General features: G+C 54.4%; 2 protein-coding genes across 7 annotated transcripts in view; both read right to left on the bottom strand.

Moving 5' to 3' along the window:
• Nucleotides 1–4,545, bottom strand: part of BPIFB4 (BPI fold containing family B member 4) — a 28,959-nt gene extending 24,414 nt beyond the window's left edge. Inside the window, exons 1-4 of one of the 2 annotated variants that reach the window (XM_082745985.1) lie at nucleotides 4,430–4,545; nucleotides 2,848–2,959; nucleotides 1,759–1,821; nucleotides 453–972 (exon numbers count right to left, since the gene is read on the bottom strand). In XM_082745985.1, the coding sequence (XP_082602111.1) occupies nucleotides 453–972; nucleotides 1,759–1,821; nucleotides 2,848–2,941 (677 nt within the window). In that variant the 5' untranslated portion in view covers nucleotides 2,942–2,959; nucleotides 4,430–4,545. The remainder of the gene's footprint in view (nucleotides 1–452; nucleotides 973–1,758; nucleotides 1,822–2,847; nucleotides 2,960–4,429) is intronic. The other variant, XM_082745986.1, reaches the window with a different exon arrangement.
• A 5,193-nt stretch (nucleotides 4,546–9,738) lies between these two features.
• BPIFB3 (BPI fold containing family B member 3) lies at nucleotides 9,739–27,382 on the bottom strand. 5 transcript variants are annotated; one of them, XM_082746011.1, is made up of 16 exons: nucleotides 27,218–27,382; nucleotides 25,636–25,761; nucleotides 24,777–24,933; nucleotides 23,017–23,121; nucleotides 22,437–22,577; nucleotides 21,118–21,181; nucleotides 19,052–19,112; nucleotides 18,232–18,323; nucleotides 17,926–18,105; nucleotides 16,317–16,370; nucleotides 14,302–14,472; nucleotides 13,421–13,488; nucleotides 12,200–12,242; nucleotides 11,390–11,453; nucleotides 10,841–10,917; nucleotides 9,739–10,041 (listed from the first exon to the last, which is right to left on the bottom strand). In XM_082746011.1, the coding sequence occupies exons 2-16, from the start codon at nucleotides 25,745–25,747 to the stop codon at nucleotides 10,012–10,014; spliced, it is 1,419 nt and encodes a 472-aa protein (XP_082602137.1). In that variant the 5' UTR covers nucleotides 25,748–25,761; nucleotides 27,218–27,382; the 3' UTR covers nucleotides 9,739–10,011. The 5 variants fall into 5 exon arrangements, 3 of the variants coding, with proteins under 3 accessions (XP_082602137.1, XP_082602139.1, XP_082602138.1); XM_082746013.1 differs by having other exon boundaries at nucleotides 27,222–27,373; XM_082746012.1 differs by lacking the exon at nucleotides 27,218–27,382 and adding an exon at nucleotides 25,914–26,177.
• Between the last annotated feature and the right edge of the window lie 284 nt (nucleotides 27,383–27,666).

Here is a 27,666-nt window from a genome sequence, read left to right as displayed (position 1 = left end):
TGTGACTGTGTGCTCAGTGCCAATACAGCAGCCTGCACATAGGAGGCGCACTAAGTATTTGATGAATTAGATAGTGAATGTGAGGAGGAGACTGGGCACAGTTGAAATTACTATATGTGTGTAATTTTAAATCCTTGGGTGCTTTCCACTTGAACTGTGACTAGGACCAGTCTCCAGATGAGGAAATCAAGACTCAGAGTGATATAAAGTGTGGCTCAGAGTCACACACATACACAAAAATGTGAGTTGAGACTCAAATTCAAGACTGCTTAAGGACAAGACCCCAAGCCATACAACTGGGGACTCCCAAGACCTCCAGTCCTGAGGCCAAGCCTCGAAGTGCATGGGGCTCTGAAGACTGTCGCCCCTCCAACTCCAGGCCCTTGGGGGTCATCACCCAATTTGTAGGTTCATCATCTGACTTTGATAGGAAAAGCCCAGCCCCTCCTTACCCAGTGATGCCCTGTACAGTGCTGATGATGCCGCCCTCGCCGAGCACGCCCAGGACTCCGCCTCCTCCGAGAAGCCCGCCATCACCAAGGAGACCACCTCCACCGAGCAGGCCACCTTGGCCCGCCAGGATGCCTTCATTTGCCAGCATGCCTCCAGTGCCCAGCAAACCACCTGGGCCCAGCGCCCCGGTGGCTACACCGGCTGGGATCTCTCCAGGCCGCAGCTCTCTCCGGTGAAGCCTGCCCACGGCTGGTGCACCTTCGGCTGACCTGTACCGCCCATGGCCCCTGTTGTAGCCATATGCATTCTCGGCATGGCGGTAGTTGCCGCTTCGGAGGTCCCTGATGGTTCCATCTGAATAAAAGATCTCACCGTATCTGTATTTGCCCCCCAGCTGAGCAGTGTTGTCATTGGTCTCGATGTGACCATACTTGTAATTACCGCCAAGCTGGTTGCCATTTGTATATTTTGGGGGGTGCTCTCGGACATGGAAATCGTTGTAGGGAACGCCACCGACACCTCGGGAGAATTCAACGCGTCTGTAGTCATTGTAATGGTGTCGGCCACCACCCAAAAGACCACCACCACTGCCACCCAAGAGACCACCACCACTGCTGCCACCACCACCCAATAAACCTCCCCCGCCTCCACCCAACAGGTTGTCTTCACCCCCTCCACCCCTACCACCAAGCAGGCCCCCCAGAAGACCACCACCCTTACCACCACCACCACCAGCCAGCAGCGACCCACCCTTGTGTCCTCCGCCACCCAATAGCTCCTCATCCCTGCTGCCTCCGCCACCCAGCAGCCCCCCACCGCTACCTCCCAGGAGTCCCCGACCACCGCTGCCTCCACCACCTAGCAGCCCCCCACCGCTACCACCCAGAAGTCCCCGACCACCGCTGCCTCCGCCACCCAGCAGCCCCCCACCGCTACCTCCCAGGAGTCCCCGACCACCGCTGCCTCCACCACCTAGCAGCCCCCCACCGCTACCACCCAGAAGCCCCCCACTACTGCTGCCTCCACCACCCCACAAATCCTCATCCCTGCTGCCTCCACCACCCAGCAGCCCCCCACCACTACCACCCAGAAGCCCCCCACCACTACCACCCAGAAGCCCCCCACCGCTGCTGCCTCCACCACCTAATAAGCCTCCCCCAACTCCACCCAGCAGGTCACCACCACCCCCTCCACCCCCACCACCAAGCAGGCCCCCCAGAAGACCACCGCCCCCACCACCTCCACCTCCACTTCCACCAAGCAGACCCCCCAGGAGCGGTCCGCCACCATCACCACCGGCTTTACCCATGGGCACCTCTCTCAGGGCTGAGCGGAGAGCATCACTCTGCTGTAGGGTGCCCGAAATGGCTGCCGGGAAGCAAAGGTACCAGTCAGGGCTTTCTCCCACAGCTCCTGGGTGCCGCCCCTGGAACTGCTCACCTCATTGGGCCCTACTTTTCCTTGTGGCAAAACGTCAGGGTTAAATGGGAAAATGCCTCCAGACCAATCCAGCCCTGACGTCCCGCATTCTCACTAGCTGCTGACCTTGACCTGCTCTCACTTGAACTAGATTCACACCATTCACCAAACCTGGAAAGATTTTCTTCTTCATCCCCTGTTCTGAGTGCTCCAGACTTTAGAGCTTATAAACCTGCTCAGACGGGAATCAGGGCAGGGAGTGTCTTTGTTTGCCAGATGACAAAAATGAGGTCCCAAGAATTAAAGGCAGGACTGATAACAGCTCCTGCATTTGAGGGCCTCCTATGCACCAGGAACCGTGTTAAGTTTTCAAAAGGCTTTCTCATTCGTCCTCGTATCTGTCCTCTGTGATTCGGACAAATTCAGATAGATTTTGAAGATAAGGAAACTGAGGCTCGGAGAATGCAAGTAGTGGACTTAAGGCCACATTGTCCGTATTTGAGCCCCAGGAAGGCCGATTCCAGGACTCCAGGCTCTTAGTTAGCGGCGTCTGCTGCCTCAGCTCTAAAGTCCTCAACACGCTATCATGTACACAATGAGTGCTAAGGAAATGGTACCCAAAAGCAAAAGGCACGATGGGGTGCCTGGGTGGCTCAGTGGGTTAAGCCTCTGCCTTCGGCTCAGGTCATGATCCCAGGGTCCTGGGATCGAGCCCCGCAACAGGCTCTCTGCTCGGCAGGAAGGCTGCTTCCTCCTCTCTCTCTGCCTGCTTCTCTGCCTACTTGTGATCTCTCTCTGTCAAATAAATAAATAAAATCTTAAAAAAAAAAAAAAAGGCAAAAGGTGCAATAATTCGCTCATCCACCTGACACAGAACCTGCCAATGATGAAGGGTGTCCCCGGGGCACCTCAGAGGCGGCTGTACAGCCCCACCCACCCCGTGTCATCCCTCACCCCCTGCAGTCCTGGACTCACCGTTGCTCAGCACATCTTTGGTGACCCTGAGGACAGTGTTTGTGCCACAGACAGCTGCCACGGACAGAGCAGCCACGTACCAGGCCGTCCACATGCTGGTGCGGCTTCTCTGCTGAGGAGACAGTGCATGGGATGGCTGTGGCCCGGAGTCACCACCCTGGCCAGCAGGTGAAGCTAGGCAGCCCCTCCCTAGGGTCCTACTAGCACCCTGAGGCCCAGAGACTGAGGGAGAGTGGATGTACTGAGGTCACACATGGGGCAGGTCCAGAATTCCCAAGACCATCTTCTAAGTTTTTCAAAATGAAATGAGTCTGAAGATATAAAGCAAACTCATGAACCAAACTGTCCTAGAGCCATGGACGTCTGATTATCCCTCAAGATGAAATTTCCAAATGGAGTATCAGGAAGGGGGGTCATATTGATTCCAACCGAAGTAGCAGACTAGTAGCAGACAGGCTCTAGAGGAAATCTCTTCAGTATCTACCCCTCTGTTCACCCACTAAGCCATTCATCCATCCATCCATCCATCCATCCATCCATCCATCCATCCATCCATCTTTCTATCAGTTCATCCACCTATTAACACATTAATCTAACCACCCTTTCAGTGCACCCAGCCAGCCAGAAAACATTTCTGCCTCTTTGGAGGAGACAGTCCTACACCAAGTAGTTAAGATTAAGGACTCTGGATCAGAGCTGTCTGGGTTTTAATCCTTAGACAAGAGACTTTACTTTTCTGAACCTCTGCCTCCTAATTACTGACACATTGTTTCTGGTATGAGGTAGACATTCAATAAACAGCAGCTGTTGCTGATGTCTTGGTACTATTATTACAGAGCCCTAAAGAGTGGGTGTGGCTTGTTATGGGATTGGAGAGGAGGAAAGCATGCGTTTGGGGATGAGCTGCTTGGCCTCTAAGAGACTTAATGTTGCTGCCACCATGCCCTCACCCACTTCTCTCACTCTTAATTCAGTCTACCCAGTCGTCAGCTTTAGAGGATCATTGACTCCCCTCTGGGCCAAATTGTAAAATCACTAGCTTCAGCCCCCTCCACTTACATAACCTCTTCTTTTCTCCTGGCCTCCACTTCTCTTAAAGGTCACAAAGCCCCCATGTTTCTTCCCCACTCCCATCTACTTGCAGAATATTGGAAGCAATCACTTATACTAGAATATGAAGGACTAATAGATGCAAAAAATTTTTTGTCCTGGCTTCTTCACCTCATCTTTACCTACTACCTAGAAAGTTCTGTGTACAAAGAGGGATCACCATCTTCAGTTAGAAAGATGGGCACCAATGGAGGGATTTCTGGCAAGCAGCTGAGGAGTCTCAGAGAAGTAGCAAAGGTGCCGGGTACCCCAAATCCCTGGAAATGTAAGTACAGCTCTGTTAACCCATGGTCACTGGTGTGGTTCAGGCCCTTTTGTTGATCCCTGAGAGGCTCTCCTGTCTGTGTCTATGTTATAGGCAAGACAACAGAGGCTCAGAGAGGGGTCACCCTCACAGGTCTCCTTGTCTGAGACTCTTCTCCTCAGCCTGCCCCCGACCCAGATACTGAATGGGGAAGGGACTCCTCCTTACCCCTGAAATGTCCCTGAAGTTCCGGTTTGAGAGGTCCTGTCCACCCAGCCCTCTGCTTTTGGCTGAGTCTAGTTACAGGCCAAGCTTATATAGCAGCTGGGTCGGAGCCCAGACCTAGAGAGGGAAACACCATGTAATTACGAGAGATTGGAATCCAGATGTGCTCTGCAAATCGGGCATTGAGCCCCAAAACCACAAAGGTTTGCGGTTTGCGGCTAATTCTGAGAGCTATGTTCAGCCCCGGATGGTGTCACAAGAGCTGGGGTTTATCAGCCTCTGTGCACATTACTGGGTTCTCTGTAGAGGCAGGCCCCAGATGGGAGAACTAGAAACACCTACGACGCATCTGGTTTCAGCTGTGAGTCAGGCCCTGGCCTGGGCAGCCAGGAAGAGCCCCGGGACTGGACTCAAGTACTGGACTCAGCCTCAGGCTGACTCAGGTTCAAACTCAGGTTCAACCCCCAACTCACTGCATGACCTTGGGCTAGCCGTTCCCCTTCTCTGGGTCTCTCATCATTTCCATCTGTTAGATGGGTATAATGCCTGCCTCCCGGGACAGATTGGAAGATTCAGGGAGATGCATATAAGTCTGTCTCTTCAAACTTGGGACTGGTGTGAAGAGAACAAGTAGATGGACTTCTTTTTTTCTGTAGAAGATTTTCTCCCAGTCCTTTATTCTGAAATGTTCACACATACAGAGAAGTTGAAATAATCGTACCCTGAAGACCCACACACTTGTCACCTTCCGCCCCGCCCCCCGTTAACGGCTACTCCGGCCGTCAATGCTGTTCTTCTTACTCCATCTCCTATCCACCCATGTATCTGATAATCCTTCTTTTTAAAAAATGAATTTCAAAGTAAACTGCAGGAAACAGTACATTTCCTTCTAAACGCCTCAATACGCATGTCATTGTGACTCTTTTCTGTGGATGCAAAGTATAAACAGTGAAATGCACGGATCTGAAGTGTTTATTTGTTGAAGTTTGACAATTCAGTACAATCATGTAGCCCACACCCATCTCCGTATAGAACATTTCCATCACCTCAGAATGTTGCCTTCTGCCCCTTCCCAGTCAGTGCCTCAGAGGCAGCCACTTCCCCTCCAAGACCTGCCGGGACAGAGCCCGGGGCCCCTTCCTTGGCATCCAAGGTGCATCCACTTCCCATACTCCATCCTGCTCTTCTCCGTACAGTGTGCTGCCCATTCCACTCCACCCCCCACCCCATTCCCTGTCTCTGGGTCTTTGCACGTGCAATATTTGCCACAGGATTGCCTTCTCCAGACTCTGTTGGTGATCATTGTACAGAAATGTCAGCTGCTCTGGAGAACCTTCTGTGACAACCCCAACCCTGACCCTTCCCCTGGGCCACCCCAGGCCCTCTACAGCCCATAAGAGATGGTGTTGCTCTGGACAAACCAGACCTGTCCCCAAAAACCCAGCGAGCACGGGCATCGCTGCCAGAGTGAGCGCTCACTCTCCGCTGGGCTTGGAGTTCTCGGACCCCCATCAGGGTCCTGCCTCCATGTTTCATTGATACCACCTCCTCCCTGCCCCCACTAGGTTCTCCTGGGAACTCCTCGGGGGGGTTGGCTGTGGGGCGCACTTCTTTCTCCCCATCAACGCCTGGTCTCAAATCGGGCTGAGAAGAAATGTGTTTCCCTGAATTCTGCAAGGAGATGGCTTCCTCCTCCCTTCCTGGGGGCAGCAGAGCCATCAAGTCCCGCCAAGCTCACTGTTGTCACTGGTCCCTGGGTCTGCCCCACTCTGGGACTCCGTTTCCCCATCTGCAGTGGGTGCATCAGTGAACAGACTTTGGAGCTGGATGCTGGATTTGAGTTCTGCCGCCATGTCTCTCCAAGCCTCTGATTCTTCGGTTTTGAGATGGTGACCAGGATGGGTCTGCCTCAAGAGTGTTGTGAGGATGGAGGGACTTAATCACACGTGGCCTTGAGAACAGGGCTAGACACACAGCGGGTGCTTAGTAGGTGGCCTTCTTGTCCCCATCATCCGGGTCCCTGCTGGTTCCACATGGCGGCAAATCTGAGCGAGCCGTGAATGTTGCGGGGGGAGTGGGCTTTAGCCCCAGCCCTGGGCTCCCTGATCACTTGTGGGGGCTGGAAGGGCTCTAGGGCAGGGGCCCTGAGAACCACGCATGCCTGCACTCCTCCAATGTCCCATTTGCTCTCTCCACCCCACACAAGCTCCGCTCCAGGCCCTCAGTCTGGCATAACTTCACTGCCCTAGCTGGGTTTGGAAGGTTACACAGGAGATGCCTAGAATGTGCCTAGAGCCTCGTGGGGGCTCAGCAAACAGCAGCCCCCTTGTTGGTTCCCCATTGTCTGGTATTTAGTGTGATATAAATGCTTCTTAAACATTTTACCTTTAAAAATGGAAGTACAATGCAAGAAGGCAGTGGTGCTCTGTGGCCTCCCTCCTGCCCCCACAGAGAACAGTGCGCACTGGAAACCAGAGGGCAGCACACACGGGAAGATGGTTGGCTAGCACCTGTCACCTCAGGCTCAGTGCCCTTCCCAGTCCTGCGACCCGCCAGACCCCGGTGGCCATGAGGCTGGCCTGTCCCCTGGAGCTCCAAGAGGATTAGCACAACTCTGGCGCCAGGGAGCTCACCTGGGATTAGTGTCCAAAAGGCACCTTTGTCTGGGGCTGAAGCAACCAGGCCCTGGGAGGTGACCGACTCACCCAGAGGTGACTCATTTGTGCAGGGGGCCACGTGGGGGGCTCAGGCAAGGGGCTGAGGGATCAGGAAACAGAACCAGTCCCATTACTTGCCCTTCCTTCCGCCGGGTCTCGTGAGCTGTCAGCTATGAGGGCTGCAAAGGGGCTGCCCATCGAGGGGCTCTCTACATATCTGATTTCATCCCCCTACTCGAAGTGCAAAGGTTCAGAGCTTGAGGTCTGGAGTCAGGGAGCCGGGTTCAAATCCTGACCTTGTCTCTTCCTAAGCTGTGTTGGGCCGGGGGCCAGTCACTTAACCTCTCCGTGTTTCAGGGTCCTCAACTATGGATTGAGGGTAAAAACAGTTCCTAGAAAGCAGGGTTGGTTCAAGTAGTCAAAAACACAACATACCTAAAGCCCTTGGAACAGGAAACATAATAAATACAGCAAATACTTTATAGCATGACAGGGGAAACGCCCAGGTGTTAGAAAAACGGTCAGAAGGATCTGGTTCAAATCCTGGCTCTATCACTCCGGGGCTGGACGGTTCTATTTCTCGGAAGCTCCATTTCCTCCTCTGTAAAACAGAGCCATCACATCCACTGATTCTGGTCGCTGTGAAAATTCACTAAGGTAAGGGATGTTAGGCAGGAAATGCCAAGACTGATATACAGTAGGTGCTCAGTGGAGATCAGCTGCTCTCAGCTACCCTACGAAGCCACAGGGCTCACTGTGGTGCAGCAGGTACCGTCCCTAATTTGGCAGCGCTCTTGGTCGAGGGGGAAAATGGGACCAAGGAGTGACTCCCCAGTGTGGCGGGGACAGTAATGGACCCTGCCTATAGCACGGGGAGGCTGAAGGCTGTAGGAGCCCTGCATGTGGAGGGCCGGCAAGAGTCTGCCAGGCATACCTGGGTGAGGGGTGCTGCTCCAGGAATAGGGGGAGCCCCATGTGAGGGCCTGGCCACACAGCAGGCAGGTCTACCGCATGCCAGACACGCTTCTCTATACTTGAGGATGATTTTCTCACTTAATCCTCCAACGACCTATGAGGGAGTCCTAGAGTGTTCCCATTTCATAGATGAGGAGCTCGAAGCCCAGGGACCACTCTGCTCCTTCTTCATGCTCTCAGAGGAATTGGCAGAGGCCAGGTCATGGGCAGCCTTGACCGCCGAGCTGGGATTTTGGATGATTTCCTGCTGGCCATGAGAATCCCGACAATGGAGTGCTGTCCCCGGTGGTGAGATGGTCAGAAGTGGTCAAGGAAGGGCTGGAGGAGGATGGGAGGAGGGAGGGAGCAGACGAAGCGTGCTGGGAAGGCAGAGCCATGTAGCAGTAACAGGAGCTCACCGTTCGGAGCGCTGGGTACCCGCCAAACCTCACTACTATCATCTGCAAGTTACCAAGGAAGAGATCGAGAGTCAGAGGGATTGAATGACTTGCCCAAAGCCACGTGGCTCGTGGGCACTTGGGATGGGGTTTGAACACAGACAGCTAACCTGGGCCACTCCTTGAACCACTGCCCTGTTCTGGGTGGGAGTCAAGAGACAAAGGAAGTAAGAAAAGAGGCAAAGATAAACCCCAACATGTCAGTTAGCCCCAGGCTTGGCATACATGCCAACAGGGGCCGATGACTGTGGGGTGAGTGGATGGGATGGGGCAGGAGGGGGAAGGAAAGGAAGGAGGCAGGGAGACTAGCTGGCCACATAGCAGGCAGGTCTACCGCATGCCAGACACGCTTCTCTATACTTGAGGATGATTTTCACAGGAGCTGGACGGGTGGGTGGTCACAGGGTCATTCCTGTTAATGCAAAACCCTTCAACCTATTAATGCACAAATGCTGCAACTCTCTTCTGTCTCCCCAAATCCTGAGCCACCCCCAACCAAGACTTCATTGGCACGTCTTCCCTCAAGCCCACATGTAAGTGCCAACGTGGGGCCATTCCCCAGAACCCGGGGGGCCAATCCTGAACAGTGGAGAGGAGCCCCAGCACTGAGGCAGGACCCCCAGTTTCCCAATGCAGCTCTACTGTGGTGCGGTCTTGGGCCAGCCAGGACCCTCTCTGCGCCTCAGTTTCCCCATCCTCTCTATGAGCATTTGGTGTAGTTTGTTCAGAGGCCTGTCCTGCGGCAAGTCCACCACTGATGTGCAGCCCATAGGGATCCCTCCAGGGCAGAACCAGGTCTTCCTTCCTTCCAAGAATGTCGGCTCCTTTTCTCCCTGAAAAACTCCTATTCACCCTTCTGAGAAGGGTCCCCAATGTGCTCGCTTCGGCAGCACATATACTAAAATTGGAAAGAAGGGTCCCCAAGTCAGAGAGGCAGAGACAGACAGACAGATACAGAGTCAGAGACTCAGAGTGAAAGATTCAGGTACTTAGAAAACTAGAGATGGAAGGGGAGCAGGGGTCAGGCAAGAGGGGCATGAAGAGCCCGAGGCAGAGGTGAAGGAAGGCAGGACAAGACACAGAGGCTTCCCAGGCCAACGAGGTAAATTTGGGAGGCAAAGCTACAAGGGCTAGGCCCCACGTCCCTCACCCTCCAGGAGCCCCGGCCTGGAGCTGGCAAGGAGGGTTCCACAAAGAGGCCGAGGCAGCCCCTCTCCATGCCAGGGAATAACGAGCCAGGAGGTGCCAAGAGAGAGAGAAGCGGTTTATTGAAAGCTCAAAGCTCTCCACTGAGGCCAGAGTGCTCTTCAAAGCAGTGTCCTGTGGCCAGCCCTGCAGTCCCCACCCCAGACTGGGGGCAGAGCGGTGGGGCCAGAGCACCTGGGTGGTCCTGGGTGGATAAGGGACACTAACCCTGTCACCGACACAGGCTAGAGACCAGGAGGGAAACTGAGGCCAAGTGGGCAGGTACATGGACTCTGGAAGTCAACGGGAGGGCAGGTGGCCATTCTCAGCTTCAGGAGGCCACAGTCAGCACAACGGCATTCTGCAAGGAGCAAGGTTTTCAGTTAGCCCATCTGCCATGCCCTCTGCCCCCGGGGTCTCCATGTTGACCCTCCTCCTCCCCCACACACCGGCCCCAAGTCCTGCCCTGGGGTTAGCACTGAACCTGGAACCCAGCAAGCACTCGTTAACTAAATGAACAAGCAAGTGAGTGGATGGTGAATGAATGACATCTAGTGTGGGAGAGGTCACTGACTTCGGGACTTAAGTCAAGAGACACAAGTTCGAGTGCCATTTCTCCTGCTAATTTACTGAGTGGCCTTGGGCCAGAAATTTGACCTCCTTCATCCCCGATCCTCATCTGAGAAATGCATCCACAATTCCCTGCTCTGTCCACCTCCCAGAGCTGTTCCAAGACTCAGAGTGGTGCTGGATTGAAAAGGATAGTGAGGCCATGTTGATATTCGGCAAGAAAAAGTGTCATGATCTATTAGCCATGCCTGTCAAATGCCCGCCACAGGCAGAGGATAAAGGAGAGACGGGACATACATAGATTTGCTCCCCCTGGGCCAGGGGAGCTGGGACTCTGCGAATGAGTCTGAGATCCCATTCTATAGGGCAGAGGTGTGTCTGCATTCAACAGGAGAGGACTCTGTGATCGACTGACAATGCCTGCCGTGGGCAAGTGAGGAAAGAATTGTAGCACCCATCCTATGTTTGACATTCCCAGGTGAAGTAACCTGTAATGCCCTGAGCAACTTAGAGAACAGTGCAGGGACAGACCAGACAGTGAGGCAGGGCATTCCCCTCAGGTCAAAGCCATACCTGCGTGAGAAGCTTACCTCGATGATCTCCAAGGCTGCATTGGCAAAATTGACATTGAGAACCTTGGGCAGGGGAATTCCAACACCCAGGTCCACTGTGAGGAGGAAATGGTTGAAAACAAAAATATGTGGGGGACTGGGACCAGTTTCCTTGAGCCAGGCATTTCTGTTCTTGGGGACTCTGTTGTCCTGATGGGCAGACTCCTACTCATCCTACTAAACCCAAACAAAAATGTTCCTATTCTGAATTGTCATCAGTGGCTGCCTTCAGGTTCTATCAGTCCCTTGCACACTCTGAGTCATCTGTATTTTAATCATTTGTTTATATGACTATTTCCCTCTGGACTGTGAGCTTAAGTCAACATCGGTCAGACAGATTTCAGGGCCCAGGGTCTGGCGTGACGGAGGTGCTCATCAATGCAGTTTGAATGGAAACATCAGTGCCTCAGTTTCTACATCTTAGAAAAGGAGATAAACCCCTCCAGCCTCAGTGTCTCTATCAGAACAATGGGAAATCTGATTTTAGGCATTCCATGTTTCCAAGAAGAGAGCAAAGCCCACCCATACCGTTGAGCTTCGGCACATAGGCCACCCGGACCACATCACTGAGCCATTCTTCTAATCGGGTAGCCTGCAACAGAGAACAGGGAAGCCTGGGAGGTGTGGCTTCGCTAGGAGCAAGCAGCACCTCCGTTCCTGAACAGGGAATCCAGAAATTCAGATGCTGAGCCTTCTCCAAGCCTGAGGACACATTCCTGGTGGGCACAGGGCCCACTGGGGTGGCTGTCCATCAACAACCCCAAATGGGACTCTGATTTATGCTGATTTATTTTATGCAGGCCCCATGAGTTTGAAGAACTGTCTACCTAGAGGAAGGGTCTGTGGGGCTGGGAGGGGGAATGCCTGAGAAAGTACAGAAAACATGCCCAGCTCCAGTAGAACTCTGAGTGGTCTGTTCTTAGATTCCTATCCATTTAGGGACCCTTAGAATGTTCTAAAACCTAAGACAGTTGTGGGACTCCAGAACTTTAGAACTCTGAGACACCATGGATCTGTGGGCCTCTGAAATGTTAGAACTTTCCAAGTTCAGGAACATAATTACTTGTGTGAAATTCCAGAATTTTGAGCCCTTGTGAGATTCTGGATTTTTACAACTTTGTGAGGTTCCAAGACTTTTGAAGATCACAAGATTCCCTTTCCTAAGACGATGACACACACATGCATACTTGCTCTGATGTTTGTCCACTCTGGCTTGCCGGGGCAGAGCCCAGACTGGAGTCAGCTCAGGCATATGAGCCATGACTCATCCCGCCCCTCTCCACCCCCCACTTGAAGACCCTCACCATTGGGAAGCTGCTCCCCCTCCCAGGAACTTACATCAAAGGCGTGGGAGAAGGAGGAGGCCAGCTTGGCACTGAGCCTGGTGGAAAGAAGAGAGCCACTGAGGGGCCACAGCACCCACTGCCCCACTCTGCCCACCCCACTCCCAGCCTGCCCCACCCCTAGCTCTCCAGGATCAGGAAACAGCCTTGACTCAGGGACTCAGTTTTCCCACCTGTAAAATGGACCTGAACAGATCTAACCTTCTGAGGGATCATGACCGCCACCTCTGACTCTGTGTACCTGTTGTCTTGATCTCCCTCCCAGCTGTTCGGCCCTGAGCAAGTGGCTGAACCTCCCAAAGGAGTGGCCCTCCCACAGACTAAGCACTAGACACAGGGTTCCCTGCATCCAGCAGGTGCACACTAAGCAACGCACTGACAGATCCCAGTTGGTCCAAATACAGGTGCAGCGCCAGAGCCTGGAAACACACCTCTGTTTCCTGAAGGGCTGATGTTATGAACTACCCCCAGGGAGGAGAAGCAAACCCAGGCAGGGAGACAAGGTTAGAGTCAGGGTGATAATGGAACCTTGCAGGGGGGCCTGCAGAGAACACGAATGTGGTGGGGTCAGGTGAGCTCTGGGTGCCTACAGTTCAGGACAGGCAGATCTCAGAGACCCCTAGGAAAGCTCCCCACATCTAGGGGAGGGACAGGCAGGTCCCCAGGCCTCAGGCCATGGTAACAGCACTGGCCCTAGACAGTGGAGGCCCAGACCGCAGCCTGGCTTCTGGAGAAAGACTGCTGTGTGAGCCCGGGCTTTGCTGGCTGTAAAGTGCCATGCATGTGTCAGGAAGGACTGTCACCAACATCACCATCTCGGTTTTTATCTTGGGGCCTAGTTACCATGGGCAGTGGAGAGATTAGAGAAGTAAATAGTTCACGGGAAAAACAAAGCATTTTGCAGTTATCTCTGTGACTAGTCTCTGGGGTTGGTAACTCAGATACTGGGGCTCCATGACCTGGAGGCCAGTTTATCTCCCAGGCCAGGTTTGGAGCAGATGTGGAAGAAGAGGACTGCTATGGATCCTGCTTCCCTGAGCCCCGGTTGTCCCATCTGTAAAATGGGCTAATACCGACCCCTCCCTGGCAGGTCCTGCAGGTTAAGGAAGAGGCTGGTAGAACACCGGCGGCTTAACTGATGCTCCACGAATGGATGGTGGTTCTAGTTGGCCCCTAATTCTTGTTCCTAAAGACAAGGCCCAGGACCCCATGTTACCGTTCCAGGGACAGTGAAAGGTGCAGCTTGGTAGCCGAGGGAGCCAGCTGGGCATTTAAAGTCAAAACCTGCATGGAAAAAGCAAGCGGGGGTCAACCATGAATGTGGCAGGAAGAGCTTGAGGACAGGTCCGCTTTGGCCAACAGGTGAATTTCCAACATCCGTTCCCTCCATGAATCCCTACTGTGGCCCTACTGTGTGCTAGCGTCCCTGTTGGGCTATGAGGAAGTGACTTGAAGGTTCTGGTGTCCAGGATGCAGAGCACTGAGGGTACCTGGTGTTACACAAGACGGAGCTCTGAGGCTCCAGGAGCTTGGAGAGACCCAGACTCCAGCCTACAGGGGGGCAAGGAAAGGCGCCCCGGAGGTGAGGTGACACCGGAGCTGAATCTTGAAAGAGGAAGAGTTAGCCAAGGGCAGGGGGAGAGGGCACTGCAGGTGGTGGGCCCTGCCCAACAAGGTGGGACCCACGAGCCCTGAGTCACTGAGGCAGAGGATGGCGGGAGGGCACTGAATGCCGGGCAAAGCTGCTTGATCCTGGGGGCCCAGGACGGAGGGTGAGCAGGGAAGGCCCTGCCTCTCCCAGCTGTGCATTTGGGGAAACCAGCAGAGGTGGAGGGCCAGGAGGAAGTGAGAGGGTCCCCCGAGAGCTATCTGAGCACAGAGTGTGAGGAGTTGGGGAGTCATTCCTGGGATCTGGGGAAGACAGAGCACACAGGACCAGACAGATGCATGACGGAGCAGGTACCCAGGCCTTGGCTCAGATGACGGCCATGGAGACGGGGACTTCCTGGGCCGTGTCATGCTGGCCCTCCTCCCCGAAATCAGGGTCCTGGACGGTGTAGAACCCCAGTGCCAGGCTCCTATCCCTGGGCCACTCACCGCATTCAGCTCGAAGAGGGCTTCAGGGGTCCCTTTCGGGTGGTAGGAGAGCACATGGATGTTAGCTGGGATAGAGATGATGGCCTTGCCCTTCTGGAGCGTGACCGAGGGCGCTTCCTTCACCCGCATGGACAGCAGGAGCTGCTGGTCCGGGGGCAACTTTCCCAGGGCCTGGGGAGAGGCAGGGGCAGGGCAGGGGGCATGAGGGCAGCTTCAGTGCCCCAATAATGCAACCAGTCAGTCAGCAAACACTCCCTGAGCACCCGATGGGCACTGGGCGCCATGCTGGGGTCTAAGGTGACAGCCTGACCCAGACAGACCTGCCCATGCCCCACCCCAACCCCCCTCCCGAGCCTGACATTCAAGTGGGGAGACGTCAACCCATGGAACTGAATCAGCCTTCCGTCTCTAAGTCAAAATCCCCCGCCAGACCCACAGGCCCTGCGCGACCCGTCCTCGGCCCCCCTCTCCATCTCCTCTCCAACCACTGGCCCCTCATTCTGTCCAGCCTCACTGGCCCCTCTGCTGTCCCTCCTGCCTGCCAGCACACTCCTACCTCAGGGCCTTGGCCCTTGCTGTTCCCTCCTCCAGATACTCCCTCCCTCCGCTCCTTCGGCCTACTGTTCAAACGTCACCTCCTTAGTTTAGGCCTTCGCAAAGCACCTCCTTAAAATCACTACTCCCACCTCTTCCTCGACCTTCACCGCCCCGCCCTCTTCTGCCTTCTGATGCTGCGAATAGTCTCCTTATTCATGTGTCCAGTGTCTGTCACCCCTACCAGGATGGCCGCTCCTGAAGCAGACAGACGTTGGTCTGCTTTTCCCCTTTGGCTCCTTCTGCACGCCCAGTGCCCAGCACAGGGCCTGGGACACAGCAGGTGCTCGGTGAGTGCTGCTGACTGACTGAATGAATCTCACAGTCAGGAAATTCCAAGCTTCCCAATCACAACATCATGGAAATGCTGGAAGCCAGGGAGTCACCAAGGCTTAAGACCACCTGAATGCTGGAGCCTGGTAACCCATCCAGCCCCGACTGCCAGAGTCACAGGGTCATAAAGACAGAATCGCCAGATTCCATCCTTATGTGTTCAGATTCTGAAGCCACAGAACCAGCCTCAGAGCTGGGGCCACAGGGCTGTGATCCCACAATTACAAATGCTTCTGCCTCCAAACAGGCCCAGCCTCCCCACACTGGAGGGACAAGGCCCAGCTTGCTGCAGGCACAGGTTCCCCCCACCCATGCCACCCCTGGCTCCCCCAGATCCCTCTCCATCTTCCAACTCCTGCTCTTGGGAGGTTCCTCTGCTTATCTAGCCCCATCCCCTCCCTTGCCTAAGACCTGTATGCGCTTTGGCCAAGGACTCCAAGAAGCAGCGGCCCCAACCATGCCCACTAAGGTAGATATAAATCACCACCTTTCAAGGACTCAGTTTGTTCTCTACACCCCTAAACTCAGCTGCCCCCCTCCATCTTCCCCAGTAGAAACCCAGACCTTCTGGACCTCATTCCAACCTCTATCAGAATCTACTATTATATAAGGACCTTGTAGTAGTCATTTCAACTTTAGTATGAATTCAGATTCCCACAGCTGGAAAGTAGCTGGTCCAGCCCCAGCTGAACAGTCAGGAAAGCTGGGCCCAGGCCCTGCAGTCACGCACAGAGGGATGCCCACTAGTCAACCCTCCCTGAATCCTACTTCCCCTTCCCTCCTCAGGGCCAGCACCCGGAATCTTTTCCCTGTGAGTGGAGAAGACCGAGACCAAGATGAAGTTGGGCTGGCGGAAGGAGAGGAAGACTCTCCTGTCCTCTGCCTGACGGAGCGACAGGACAAATGCAGTTAAACAGATCTTTTCCTCCCTGAGTAAAGTCTGTTGTCAGGAAAGTTTAAGCGGCTGTCTTTGAAATTTTAGTGTGAATTTGGACTCAATGAGAGCTGTGTTGAGAAAGATTCAGGAGTTCACTCAGGCTTATCGGGAAAGAGCGACAAGGATCAAAGCCCATGAGAGGGTCACTCACCTCAGGGACCAAAGCCGCCAGGTCTGTAGTTGTCAGTGGCACATTGCTGGGGACCTGGACCCAAGCCCAAATGGGGTGCGGGTTGAACAGACAGGACAGGAGTTCTTCAGCATACATGAAGTGTTCTGCCCACAGCCCACCCACCCCTGCCCATTATATACACACACATCCCTACACACACTTGGGTTTTTTCTCTTGGCCAGTGATGAGTGTTTATCACTTGCCAGGCACACGCTAAGGGCTTTGTGTGCCTTTGCTCCTGTCAGCGTTACATTACACTGCGGGCAGGAAACCTGATGCTCTTGCCCAAGGTCACCCCTGGTAAGTTGCGCTGTGGGATCTGACCTGGGAAGCTGACTCCAGAGCTCTTACACTACTCTGCCAGAGCTTATGATCTGAAGGCCCAGGGATCTGAACCCAGACATTTCTGCCCTTTATCCAAACGGTATTTTCAAAAACTGAGAATTTCTTTCCAGCATTTACAAATCAAGAAATTTCATGTCAATTTGCCAGGCTCTGGCTAAGAATTTGGAAAGCCTGATCACACTGGGCCTGCACCCCATCCCCTTGCGGAAACTGAGTGGCAGCTGCCAGAGACATGCGGCACAAGATCCCTAGCTCACTACAGCCCTATCAGACCCGTTTTCACCGATAATGGCCCAGCCACACAGCCCTGACATCTGAGGTCTTTGAACTACACGTCTACTTTTCAGAACATAACTGTTCACACAGGATAAACATACAAACACATTCTCTCCTGGTTAGAGGATTCCCAGACACTCACTCAACACACAGCTATCATGCATGGCCACTGAGGTCCCTTCCTCCTGCCCACACACACACACACGTGCACACACACACAAAGCCGCTCAGACACACACATTCTCACGCTCATAGTCTCTGCCTAGCCTTCCCAGTCTCTTCCCTCCAGCTAGAAGATACATGCCTCCCAGCTCAGGGCCCTATTCCCACCTCCCGTAGGCCTTCATGTACTCTCTGGACCCCACCATCAGGAAGTGAATGATCAACCCTTGCTGCCTTGGGCCTGAACTGCAGGTAGAGGCCTCAGATGGCTCAGACTCACTGCCTTTGGAAAGGGTGAAACTAAGAAAAATGTCTCTGGGTGAAGCTCCTGGGGGGCTCCCAGACATCTGTGAGGGTAGGAGAAGGGCCAGAATGGAAGCAGAGAAGTCTGAGAAGCTTTAGAACAGATGTCCAACCCTAGTTTTCTTCTCTCCAATGCAAATCTGCCCTTGAGAAAGCAATGGAAATGTCAGCCATTCACACTTTAGTATAAAATTGGGCTTTGACTCCAGAAGGTCTCATATGGAATGGGGACAAAAACTAGCTACATTTCATCTGCCAGTTTTGACCAGTTGAAAGTAACTTCCTGGAGGGCCATGTAGAGAAGGATTCAGAGGTCCCATTCAGACTTAGCCAAGTAGAGGGCCTTTATTGATTAGCAACAAGAGTGGGCCTCTGTTTGCTGTAAACTTGTCCAACCCTCTCTAGTTATAGAGAAGAGGGCTAGTCAAGGCTGGCTGGTGGTGATAGGACTGGCTTATTGCTAGCACTGTCTAGTCATGGTGGGGCAGGGTGCCGCACTTACCAGTTCCGGGGTGATGTCTATGTCAAGGGCACCATTGGTCTGCAGGAGCCCAAATACGGTGCTGAAGAGGTACAGAGGCACAACCACCTGGGATGTGTGGTCCTCCTTGGGGGGCACCTTAATGGGTTTGGGGGGCTTGGGGAAGTCAATGACGTCACCAGCTACGCTTTTCACAATAGGCTGTAGGGAAGGAGACACCATGGCTTGTCCACCTCTCTTGGACCCAGCATCCCCTACCCAGCCTCTGCCAGCAGCCCACACCCCACCCCACCCCCAGCCGTGGGCAGGGCCTGGGTAGGCACTCACGTTAATGTCCAACTCTATGTACTGGTTAGAGATAAGAGGCAGCGTGGCCAGAGTAAATTCCACGGATCCAAGAGCCCCAAGGGGCACCAGGCCTGTAGGGGGAGGGGAAAAGACCCCATGAGCCCAGCCCCCAATAACAACAAGCCCACCTTCTACATATTGAGTGCCTAGCATTCCACTAAGTGCTCACTTGGGCACTACAGTCATCCACATTTTATAGATAAGGAAACTGAGGCTCACACAGAGGAAGTCACGAGCCCAAAGTCACACAAGCCACAGAATAGCAAAGCCAGGATTTCGGTTTTCCAGAGCTAATTGGCCAGCCATGTCTTGCCTCTCTCCCATAACACCACATAGAGAGACAGGTGTGCCTCTAAGTTCTCTATCCTTATCCTGGGTATGTCTTTTTATATTTTTCAAAGGCACCTGTGTCTCCACAAGGCTCAAAGAGACTGGAGGCCACCGTGGCTGTCGGGCTTTGGGTTCCTGACTTAAGCTCTGGGCCTCAGTCATCTAGTCTGTCCACGTAATAATAATATCTGCCTTATGCTTTTGATAGTGCCAGACACATGGCCAGTGCTGGACAAGTGGCCCTCAGCCCCTGGCAGGGGGAGACCTGCCTCCAGGCCCCGCAGAACCGGCCTCAGCCCAGAACCCCACCATTACACCTCTTCCGTGTGCCGGCCTCATCAAATCTGAGGAGGAAGTGAAAGCCCCAGAATTCTGCCCCTTCCTCTGTCCTTGGTACCCGCCCCTCCTTGGGCTAATGGGGTGGGGGAGGGAGAAGGGGCAGGGAGAGGTGGGATGGGCCCCAGCTTACTCAGCGCAGTCCCCAGGAGCTCATTCACCACGCCCAGCACACTGTCCACCATGGGGCACAGCTGTGTCCAGAGGAAACTGGTGTTACAGGAAGATAATGGCCCCAGCCCAGCATAGGGGACAGCTGCCTTTTCTCTAAATCGTTTGCTCTGTGGTTCTGGGGTCCAAGGCAAGTCAGAATGTGCAGACGGACTGGCAGACACACAGGCGAGAGGCAGGGGAGGGGCTGGACCTTGGTGTCAGAGGGCAGAGCAGATGGCCTAAAGGGCCAGTTACAGGGGCCCCCTCAGAAAACCTCAAAGGATGCCGGAGGAACAGGGGAAGCACATTCCAGAGGCCAGCTGGGGTGTGCCCTCCTCTGAGGAGACAAAAGTAGCTGCCCCGTCCAAGGTCTCAGGCTCCTCCTGCTCTCCAGGTGGGCTCTGGACAACCTAGAATTCAGACACCAAAGAGGGGAACCCCTCTCCCCCACCTGGAGAGTCAGGCCTGGGCCCATCTAATGTGCATGCTACACCACCGTGTGTGTGCTGATAGTGCCTGGGAGAGGAAGACAGACAGCAGGTAGTTTGGCTCTCAGAACCCTGGGTCTGGGAGTCATAGAGTCTGAGTCCCCCAGAGCAGGAAGCCCAGAGGTGACCCAGTCCAGTCCCTTCATGCCACCGCTGGGGTGGAAGAAAGGCAAACTGCCCAAGGTCACAGCTGTTCTCAGACAAGAGAGGGCTGCCTTTTCTTTGACACTCAGGGAGCCCTAACTCCAGGATTTCTGGGGTCAGGCATGTCACAGAAATGAGAGGAGACCAGAGGGGCTCTGCTGGGCGGAAGGAACCCCTCCTTGGCCCCAGCGTATATAACCTGCAGGAAGGAGGGACGGCAGCTGGGCTGGCAGACTGCACCAGAGCCTGTTAGGAAAAACTTCCAATCTCAAAATGCTAGTAACCAACCCTCACTTTTAAAACTTCTTTGAGTTACACAAATCCTGCCTTGCACCCAGTTGTCCTAGGGACCCCAGCTAGGGGCTGAGATTAAAATGCCCTCACTCGTTAAAGCCTCTGCTTTCAGCTCAGGCCATGATCCCAGGGTCCTGGGATCGAGCCCCACATCGGCTCTCTGCTTAATGGGGAGCCTCCTTCCTCCTCTTTCTCTGCCTGCCTCTCTACATACTTGTAATCTCTGTCTGTCAAATAAATGAATAAAATCTTAAAAAAAAAATGCACCCACTCCACGGTGCTGAAATCCGCCTGAGATGAGCTTGGGCTGGGGTTGTTGCTGCTGGGACCTTCCCTTCTCCCCTGAGCTTCTTTTCCAATTGGCTTCTTCAAGCCTGGGGCAGTTTTGCTAACCATGGGCTCCCACGAGTGTTCTTCGCAAGGACTCACAAGATAGGTTCTACCAGGACTAGGGGGCAGGAGACCTGGCTGCCCTTGGCTCTGTGACCCCAGCAAAGACTGTCCCCTCAGTGGTCCCAGTGAAAGGTTGCTTTGGGGAGACTAGCTGTTCTCAGGGGTGCATCACGTCCCCTGGAGGACACCGGGACAGCTGGGGCAGGCCACGCCCGGGCATTCTGGAGCAGCTTAATCACGACGTGTTTGACTTAGGTTGTATTAATTGATATATGTGTGCTTTTCAGGACATGTCTGCCAAGCCCAGGGCTCAGTTTTGTGTTTTTGTTCTTTTTTTTCCCAGGGCTCAGTTTTAACTCAGTTTTGAAACTGAGTGACTCAATTTCAATTCAAAGCTAGTCTTAAAGAAAAGTATAAAGTCAATAATTATATAGGAGGCAAAGACAGAGCAGGCGGCAAGAAAGGGGCTTGGATTTGGGAATGGGGGCTAAGGTCATCTGGAGCTGTCAGCTCGGGATCCGGAAGTCTTGGGATGGATGGTGTCAGGCCCCGAGAGACTGGCTGGCGGCACCTGGGAGGCTCAGGGGCAGGCCAGGATGGGATTACTCAGTGGGCGTGCAAGGGAAGGACAGCCTAATCTCCCTGGCGCCCAGATTTACTCAAAGCTGGGTAGGGAGAGGCGCAGTCAAGGGAAGGGGCATGTCTGGCCCGGGGCCCACACACTCACCAGTCCCGGCAGCACCTTGAAGAGTGTCTGTTCCACGACCCCGAAGAGAGGTGCGGGCAGCAGCCTGTGCCAGGAGAGAAGGGTGAGGGTGGGGCCACCATACAGGGACAGCTCCAACTGGGGTGACAGGGAGGAGTGGGCACTGAGGGCTCTGGCTATCTCTGTCTTCTCTCCGGCGGAAGGGGTGGGGATGACTCAGGCTCTGAAAACCTGGGTTTCAAGCTTGACTCCACCTTGCCGTGGAAACCAGGGGATGACTTCCATTTCCCCATCTGTAAAATGCCCACCTTAAAAGAAATGTTGCTCGGGGCACCTGAGTGGCTCAGTGGGTTAAAGCCTCTGCCTTCGGCTCGGGTCATGATCCCAGGGTCCTGGGATCAGGCCCCGATTTAGGCTCTCCGCTCAGCAGGGAGCCCGCTTCCTCCTCTCTCTCTCTGCCTGCCTCTATGCCTACTTGTGATCTCTCTCTATCAAATAAATAAATAAAATCTTTAAAAAAAATGTTGCTCGACGTGGATAGAACTAGAGGAGAGAACTTTCGTTCACCCTATTCCTGGGAGTGACCACAGAGCTGTCTGATTATCCCTCCCTGCTCAGAGCCACCCAGCAAAGATGGGCTGGGGGCATGGGGTTTGGCCTGAAATGTAGAAACCAATGTGGAGCCGCAAAGAGACAGAGGAGCAGCAGGTGTCCAGCCCTGGGGAAAAGGCGGGGGTCTGAGTCCAAAGAGCAGCCCATCTCCATCCTTGCCACAATCTGTGTGTGACCTTCGGCAAGTTTCTTGCCCCTTTAGACCGCAGCTGTCCCACAGAAGTGATGGTTCAACACAAGTGTAGGAAAGGTCACTGTGTCCTGAGCAGTTCAGCAAAAACACGGATGTAAAGGTGCCAAGAGCCTTCTGGGTCATCAAATTTAGGTCCCCATTATACAGCTGGGGACACTGGAGCCCAGGCAGAGGAGGAGGTTCCTCTGGGGTCGCACAGAGAGTCAGGGGCAGAGCTGGGTCTCTGACGTGCTGAGATGGGGAACTGAGATGGCCAGGGTCTGCCCCTCTGGGAGAAGAGACTGCAGGACCTCAGGTAGGGGGGTGGCCGGGGCGGAGAAGGGGAGCGCCCAGGAGTGGGTGAGGTAGCTGGGGGCTGGGCCGAAGTCCCAGTCCGTGATGGGTCTCAGTCTGCGGGTTCCGGGTCTCAAGTCTACGCAGCAGGTTGAACAGGCAGGACCGACCGGAAGCTGGGTGACGTCAGGCCCCGCCCACCCGGCGGCTCCCAGGAAGCTCACCCTCGGGTTAGGGCGCTGGCCGGAGGGGGCGGACTCACCCGGAGAGCAGGCTGATGTGGCCCAGGAGCGTGCTGCAGCGCTTGAGGACGAGGATGGGCGTGCCCCGCGAGCTCACGCCCAGCGCCACCTTCGACGACACGTTCACCTCTGCCTCCAGCTGCAGGAGGCCCCCCAGAGGGCTGCGAGACCGGATGATGGGGGCGTGGCCAGGCTTCCAGGCCCCACCCAACAGGGCCCGCCTCGGCCACGCCCCCGGGGGCTGAGGGAGCCCTGAGTTGTGGGAGGGGTAGTCCTGCGAGTGGGCTAGCCGCCATGCCTTCCTGTCACCCACTGCGTCCCTGCCCCATTTTGCATGTTCCTGTATCCTCTTCCCACCCCGTCCCAGAGCTTTCCAGGGGGAGGGAGGGAGGGAGAGAGAGAAGTCGCTGGGGGGCAGTGGGATGGAGGTCCCTGGGGAGGTTAGTGGGTTGGGATCCAGGAAGGGACCAGTATGGAGAGGAAGTACAGTGGGTGGAAGTACAGTGGTCAGTGAGCTGGGGGTGAAGGGCAGCAGAGTAGGGGTCCCCAGTGGAGCAGTGGGCTGGGGTGGGGAGCAGGAGGGTAGAGGGACACACTCACCCAGAGCCATGCAGGCCCACCTTGGTGTGCAGGCTCAGCTGCACCCCAAAACCAGGCAGCAGCTTCAGTGACACCTTGGGCAGTGTGATTTCCTCGATCTTCAGCCTGGAATGGGGGTCAAGGGGAGGGCCACTCACCTCCAAACGCCCGCACCCCCTAGTGTCAGTCCGTTAGTGCTTTGACCTTCTCAGACCAGTGGTGCCTAGAGCCTCTCTGGCCTATGTCCCACATCCTATCTGTAACCCATAAAGCCAACTGTGGGCCCAATTACTTTGTCCACTGGGCCTCAGTCTTTTCAGCTGTAAAGTGGGCCAATACTAGTAGCTGTCTCAAACGTTGCAAAGGCAAGTGAGATAAATGTGTGTGCTCAAGCTGGTACCATGTGTGTTCAGTAAATGTAATATCGCCCTCATTGGAAGCTCAGTGAATTAAAGTGTTCTTACCCCGTCCCCATGGCCTCCGTCCTGGTTCAGTCTCTGACCTGGATCATTGTCTCCCTACTCGCACCCCTCAGACTCATGCACGTGCAACTCATCCGGGTTCTCAAACACAGCTCCCCACAGCTCATTGCTTTCTCTATCCTCTGGGCCTTTGCCCAGGCTGTTCCCTCAGTCTGGAACACTTTTCCGTTGACTTTCCTTCCATTCTGCATCCACCTTCAGCCAGCTGACTCCTCCTGGCTATCCAGGCTGACCTTGCCCTGATCACCACCAACCACCCCCCTGGGGCAGGCAGGTAAGGCCTTTGATTTATACCCACACCCCCCACCACCAATCTGGCTGGATGAGCTTGAACAGGCACCTTGGCTGCTGAGGGCCTCAATCTCACCTGTTAAATGCTATTGATAACAGTCTTACCTCTAGATTCCATGGGATACTTAATTTACAGCATTCAACACAGTGCTAGTTACACAGAAAACCTGGCTAGGTGGTAATTAAGTTATAAATATTAGCCATTATGTGATTTCATTCATTCATTCAAAAATACTTTTCCGGGCGCCTGGGTGGCTCAGTGGGTTAAGCCGCTGCCTTCGGCTCAGGTCATGATCTCAGGGTCCTGGGATCGAGTCCCGCATCGGGCTCTCTGCTCAGCATGGAGTCTGCTTCCCTCTCTCTCTCTCTGCCTGCCTCTCTGCCTACTTGTGATTTCTGTCAAATAAATAAATAAAATCTTTAAAAAAAATACTTTTCAAACATCCATTACATATTAAGCACTATTAATGACATTGGGGATATGACAATAAACCAGCCAAACAGAAGCCCTACCCACCCTTAGGTTTATAACCTAGCAGGGGAGGCAAGAAACAAACCAGTAAAGCATGTATGGGGTGGAGGAGGGATTCATCTTCTGGAGAACTTGAAAGCAGGCAAGGGAGAAAAAAGGGGTTTTTCAGAGCAGGGCTTCTTGGAGTAGACACCCAAAGGATGTGAGGGAGGGAGCCAGGCAGATACCTGGATTAGTCCAGAGAGACTGAGCAACTTGCCTTAGCTCACACAGTGAGTAACTGAAGTCAGTCCCAAAACTAGAGCCCTCAGCCATAGGGATGTGCTGCTACTCCCATGTTTCCTAGTAGGCAGTGAACTCATTATTTCCTGACTCGGGCCCTGGGACTCCCCTATCCAGGGCTTCCCACATTACCCCCACTGCCTGCCAACAAACTGAAGACCGTCAATCTCTCCTCTCTTCCCTGAAGCAAAGAAAGGATTCCTATAGGGCTCATGGTAGGTGGAGAGTTGCGATGCCACAGGGTACGGACTCACCCAGAAATCTCTTCCACAACGCCAAAAACCCCTCCATAGCTCAACAGGCCGCCTCCTCCAAGCAGTCCCCCAGAGCCCAGGAGGCCCTGGTTCACAGATGTGACCGTCCCCAGGACGTTCTGCAGAATGGGCCCCCCAACCAGCGAGTTCTGGATGGCTGCAAAGAGGGTTGAGGGAGGAAGTTCCTTTTTCAGAAGGGGGAAGTATGGCCCAGAGAAGGACAGAGACTTGCCCAAAGTTGCACCGCAAATCGGATTTGGGACCAAAAGTATGACTAGGGCTCCTTGACTCTGGGCCACTCTGTAGCACCAAAAGAAAGGGGAGAGCAAAGGAGGAAGCCCACAGCCACCAGGGCTTGACCAAGATGGAAGAGGTGACCTCTGCTCTTCCTGGGTACCCCTGGCCTGACTCTGTAGATTATAAGAAAGGCAGCACAGAAGGGACCTCCTTGGGGAGGCTGGGGCAGACCGGGTCAATTCCCTGAAGCATTTCCTATTCACTGCTGCCATACACTACCGCTGAGACTGTGACCCTGGGCCGTTGGGCCACGGAGCTCCCACGCCTAGTTGAGTTCCCCCATCCTGGAAACATGGGGCAAAGACACTGGCCCAGCCAGCCCCCTCCTCGTCACCTCCCCCAGCCCACCTGGCCCCATCCCTGAGGCAGACGCAGCTCCACAGGGCCGGAGACCGCCTCACCCAGCCCACCTCTCAGGAGAAGGTGAGCTGATCGCCCACGGGAACCCACAAGCAAACCTTTAGTCCCCGAGCTCTCTGAGTAGATGAGAGTCACTGCTCTTCCTTAAAGCAGCTACCCTACCATATCAATGCGACGTCCACACTACCCGCCTCAGGCTCACCTTTGCCAAGTTCATCCTTGTCAATCCGAGCGAGCGTGCCCACCTTCTCTAGCAGCCCCTGGCATGGAGTCGCCAGCCCCAAGAGGAGAAGCAAGGACCACATACCCAACATCTTGGATGGCACACCTAGCAGGGGAGAACCGGGAACTGAGGCATCCCTTGTGCCCAAGTCTTTGCCTGGCCCTTGGGCCCCATCACCAGCGTGGGGACCCCCCTGCCCACCCGGCTCAGCTCCGTCCAGCCTCACTCCCAGGAGAGTAGCAGCTAATGTGCCTGACTTAGAAGTCTTAGTCCTTTGAATCCCCGGTGAACGTTGACCTGCAGGTCTCTGAGGGAGAGTGACAGAAGGACCTTCCTTTCCAGGACAGCAGGATGGGAGCTTCGATTCCTGGCCCTGCTTTCTCATTGGCTCATGAGGCCATTTCAGAAGGTGTGGCTGACAGGGGACCCGCTACTTAACATGTCCCATTTCTCTCCTCCCCACTTTCTGTCCTTCCATGTTGAAAGGAATGAGACAGAGGTGAGAGCATGGCTGACTTACTAGTTTCATAGGATGAGACTTATCTTTATGGAGCAATTGAGAACAGAGTTACATACCCATCTAACCCCTTGTGTAACCTCTGCTTAAACCCTGCTTCCGACTGCCTTTGAGATAGAGCCCAGGCTTCTTGCCATGACCCACTAGGTCCCTGCCTACCTCTTCAACCTCCATGGTCTTAAACATGCCAAGCCCTTTTCCACCTCAGGGCCTTTGCATATGCTCTTCCTTCTGTTAGGAAGGCTCTTCCCCTGGTTCTTTGCATGACTGACTCTTCGTCTCAGGTTCTGAACAAATATTACCAGCTTGGAAAGGCTTCCCTCCTTTCCTTTGTCTAAAGAAGTCTGTTTGTCACTAGACATCACTCAAAATATTTATTTTAAGGTTCTATCATAATTTACCACTATGCATTATGTGTTTGTGTCCTTGTTTGCCATCTGTGTAAGCTCCACGAGGTCAGGGACTGTGTCTAGGGCTTCTGTGCATGATTGTGTGCTGGCTGGGTACTTGCTGAGGGGGCAAGAGCAGAGGGAAACCCAGCCATGCCTTACTAACCTACCATCTGCCCTGGCACAGGGAGTGTCTGCCCAGGAGGGCACCTTCCCTTACTTGCACGAATGTACAAATGGATGCCGTAAGCACCGGTAGCAATCTTGGCAGTGCCTATCTTCTTTCTCTAAGAATCGTCCCAGAACAGCTCCCTATAACCTCAGAGTCCCTTACAGAAGGAAATATTCACACTAGGGGAAACCAGCTGGTTTCTACGGCTTAAAGAAAAATGCCTCCCCTCCCCCACCCGAGCCCTGTCCGTAGTGCGGTTTGGTCCTCTGTCTTCTGTTGCACCCATCCCTGTCTTTGCCGCTGCTGAGCCCCAGTTTTCCCATCGGTAAAATGGGATTTTTGTCCCATCACCCTCCAGGTAACCCCAGTGCCCTCCTAGGGTGAATTCTTTCCATGCCCGTTATTCAGATGGGACAGCAGGATGGTCGCAGGGTCAATGGTTGGGGATCTGGATGAGGCTGGGGCTGCCACAGGCTGCCTTACCCACACCTGCAGCTCCACGAGGGGTGGGTGGAGGTTCCCAGCCTCTTGCCAGCTCCTCCACCCTCTTGGGCCTGGGGGCAGCCCTTATATGCCCACAACAGCTCTGGGGACACAAAGGGGGCACAGCCGCCAGAAATCCATCAATGGGTTATGTCAGAAGCAATTGCGGTTTTTCCTGCGGGCCTGAGCTAAGCCTTCCTTCTGGGGGGAGAGAGAAGGGGGAGGGGGTGGGGGCTGGGGTTAGTGCCCAGGGGCGGGAGTGAAGGTGTGGGGTTTTGGAAGCAGCCCGGTCCTCCCAGAGCTGGGGGCAGGGCAGGGCGTTCACCTGTGGAGTCTCTCTCCAGGGTTCCCCGAGGGCCACCCGGATGGCACAGAATCTATTCCGCCTCCCACCGACCCCAAGCCTGGCATGGAAATAGCAGTGGGGCCTGGAGAGAGGAACTCTATGT

The sequence above is a fragment of the Mustela nivalis genome (genome assembly GCF_964662115.1).
Source record: "Mustela nivalis genome assembly, chromosome: 8".
Taxonomy (NCBI): domain Eukaryota; kingdom Metazoa; phylum Chordata; class Mammalia; order Carnivora; family Mustelidae; genus Mustela; species Mustela nivalis.
The sequence above is the reverse complement of the archived record's forward strand: the minus strand, read 5'-3'. Positions and strand labels throughout refer to the sequence as shown.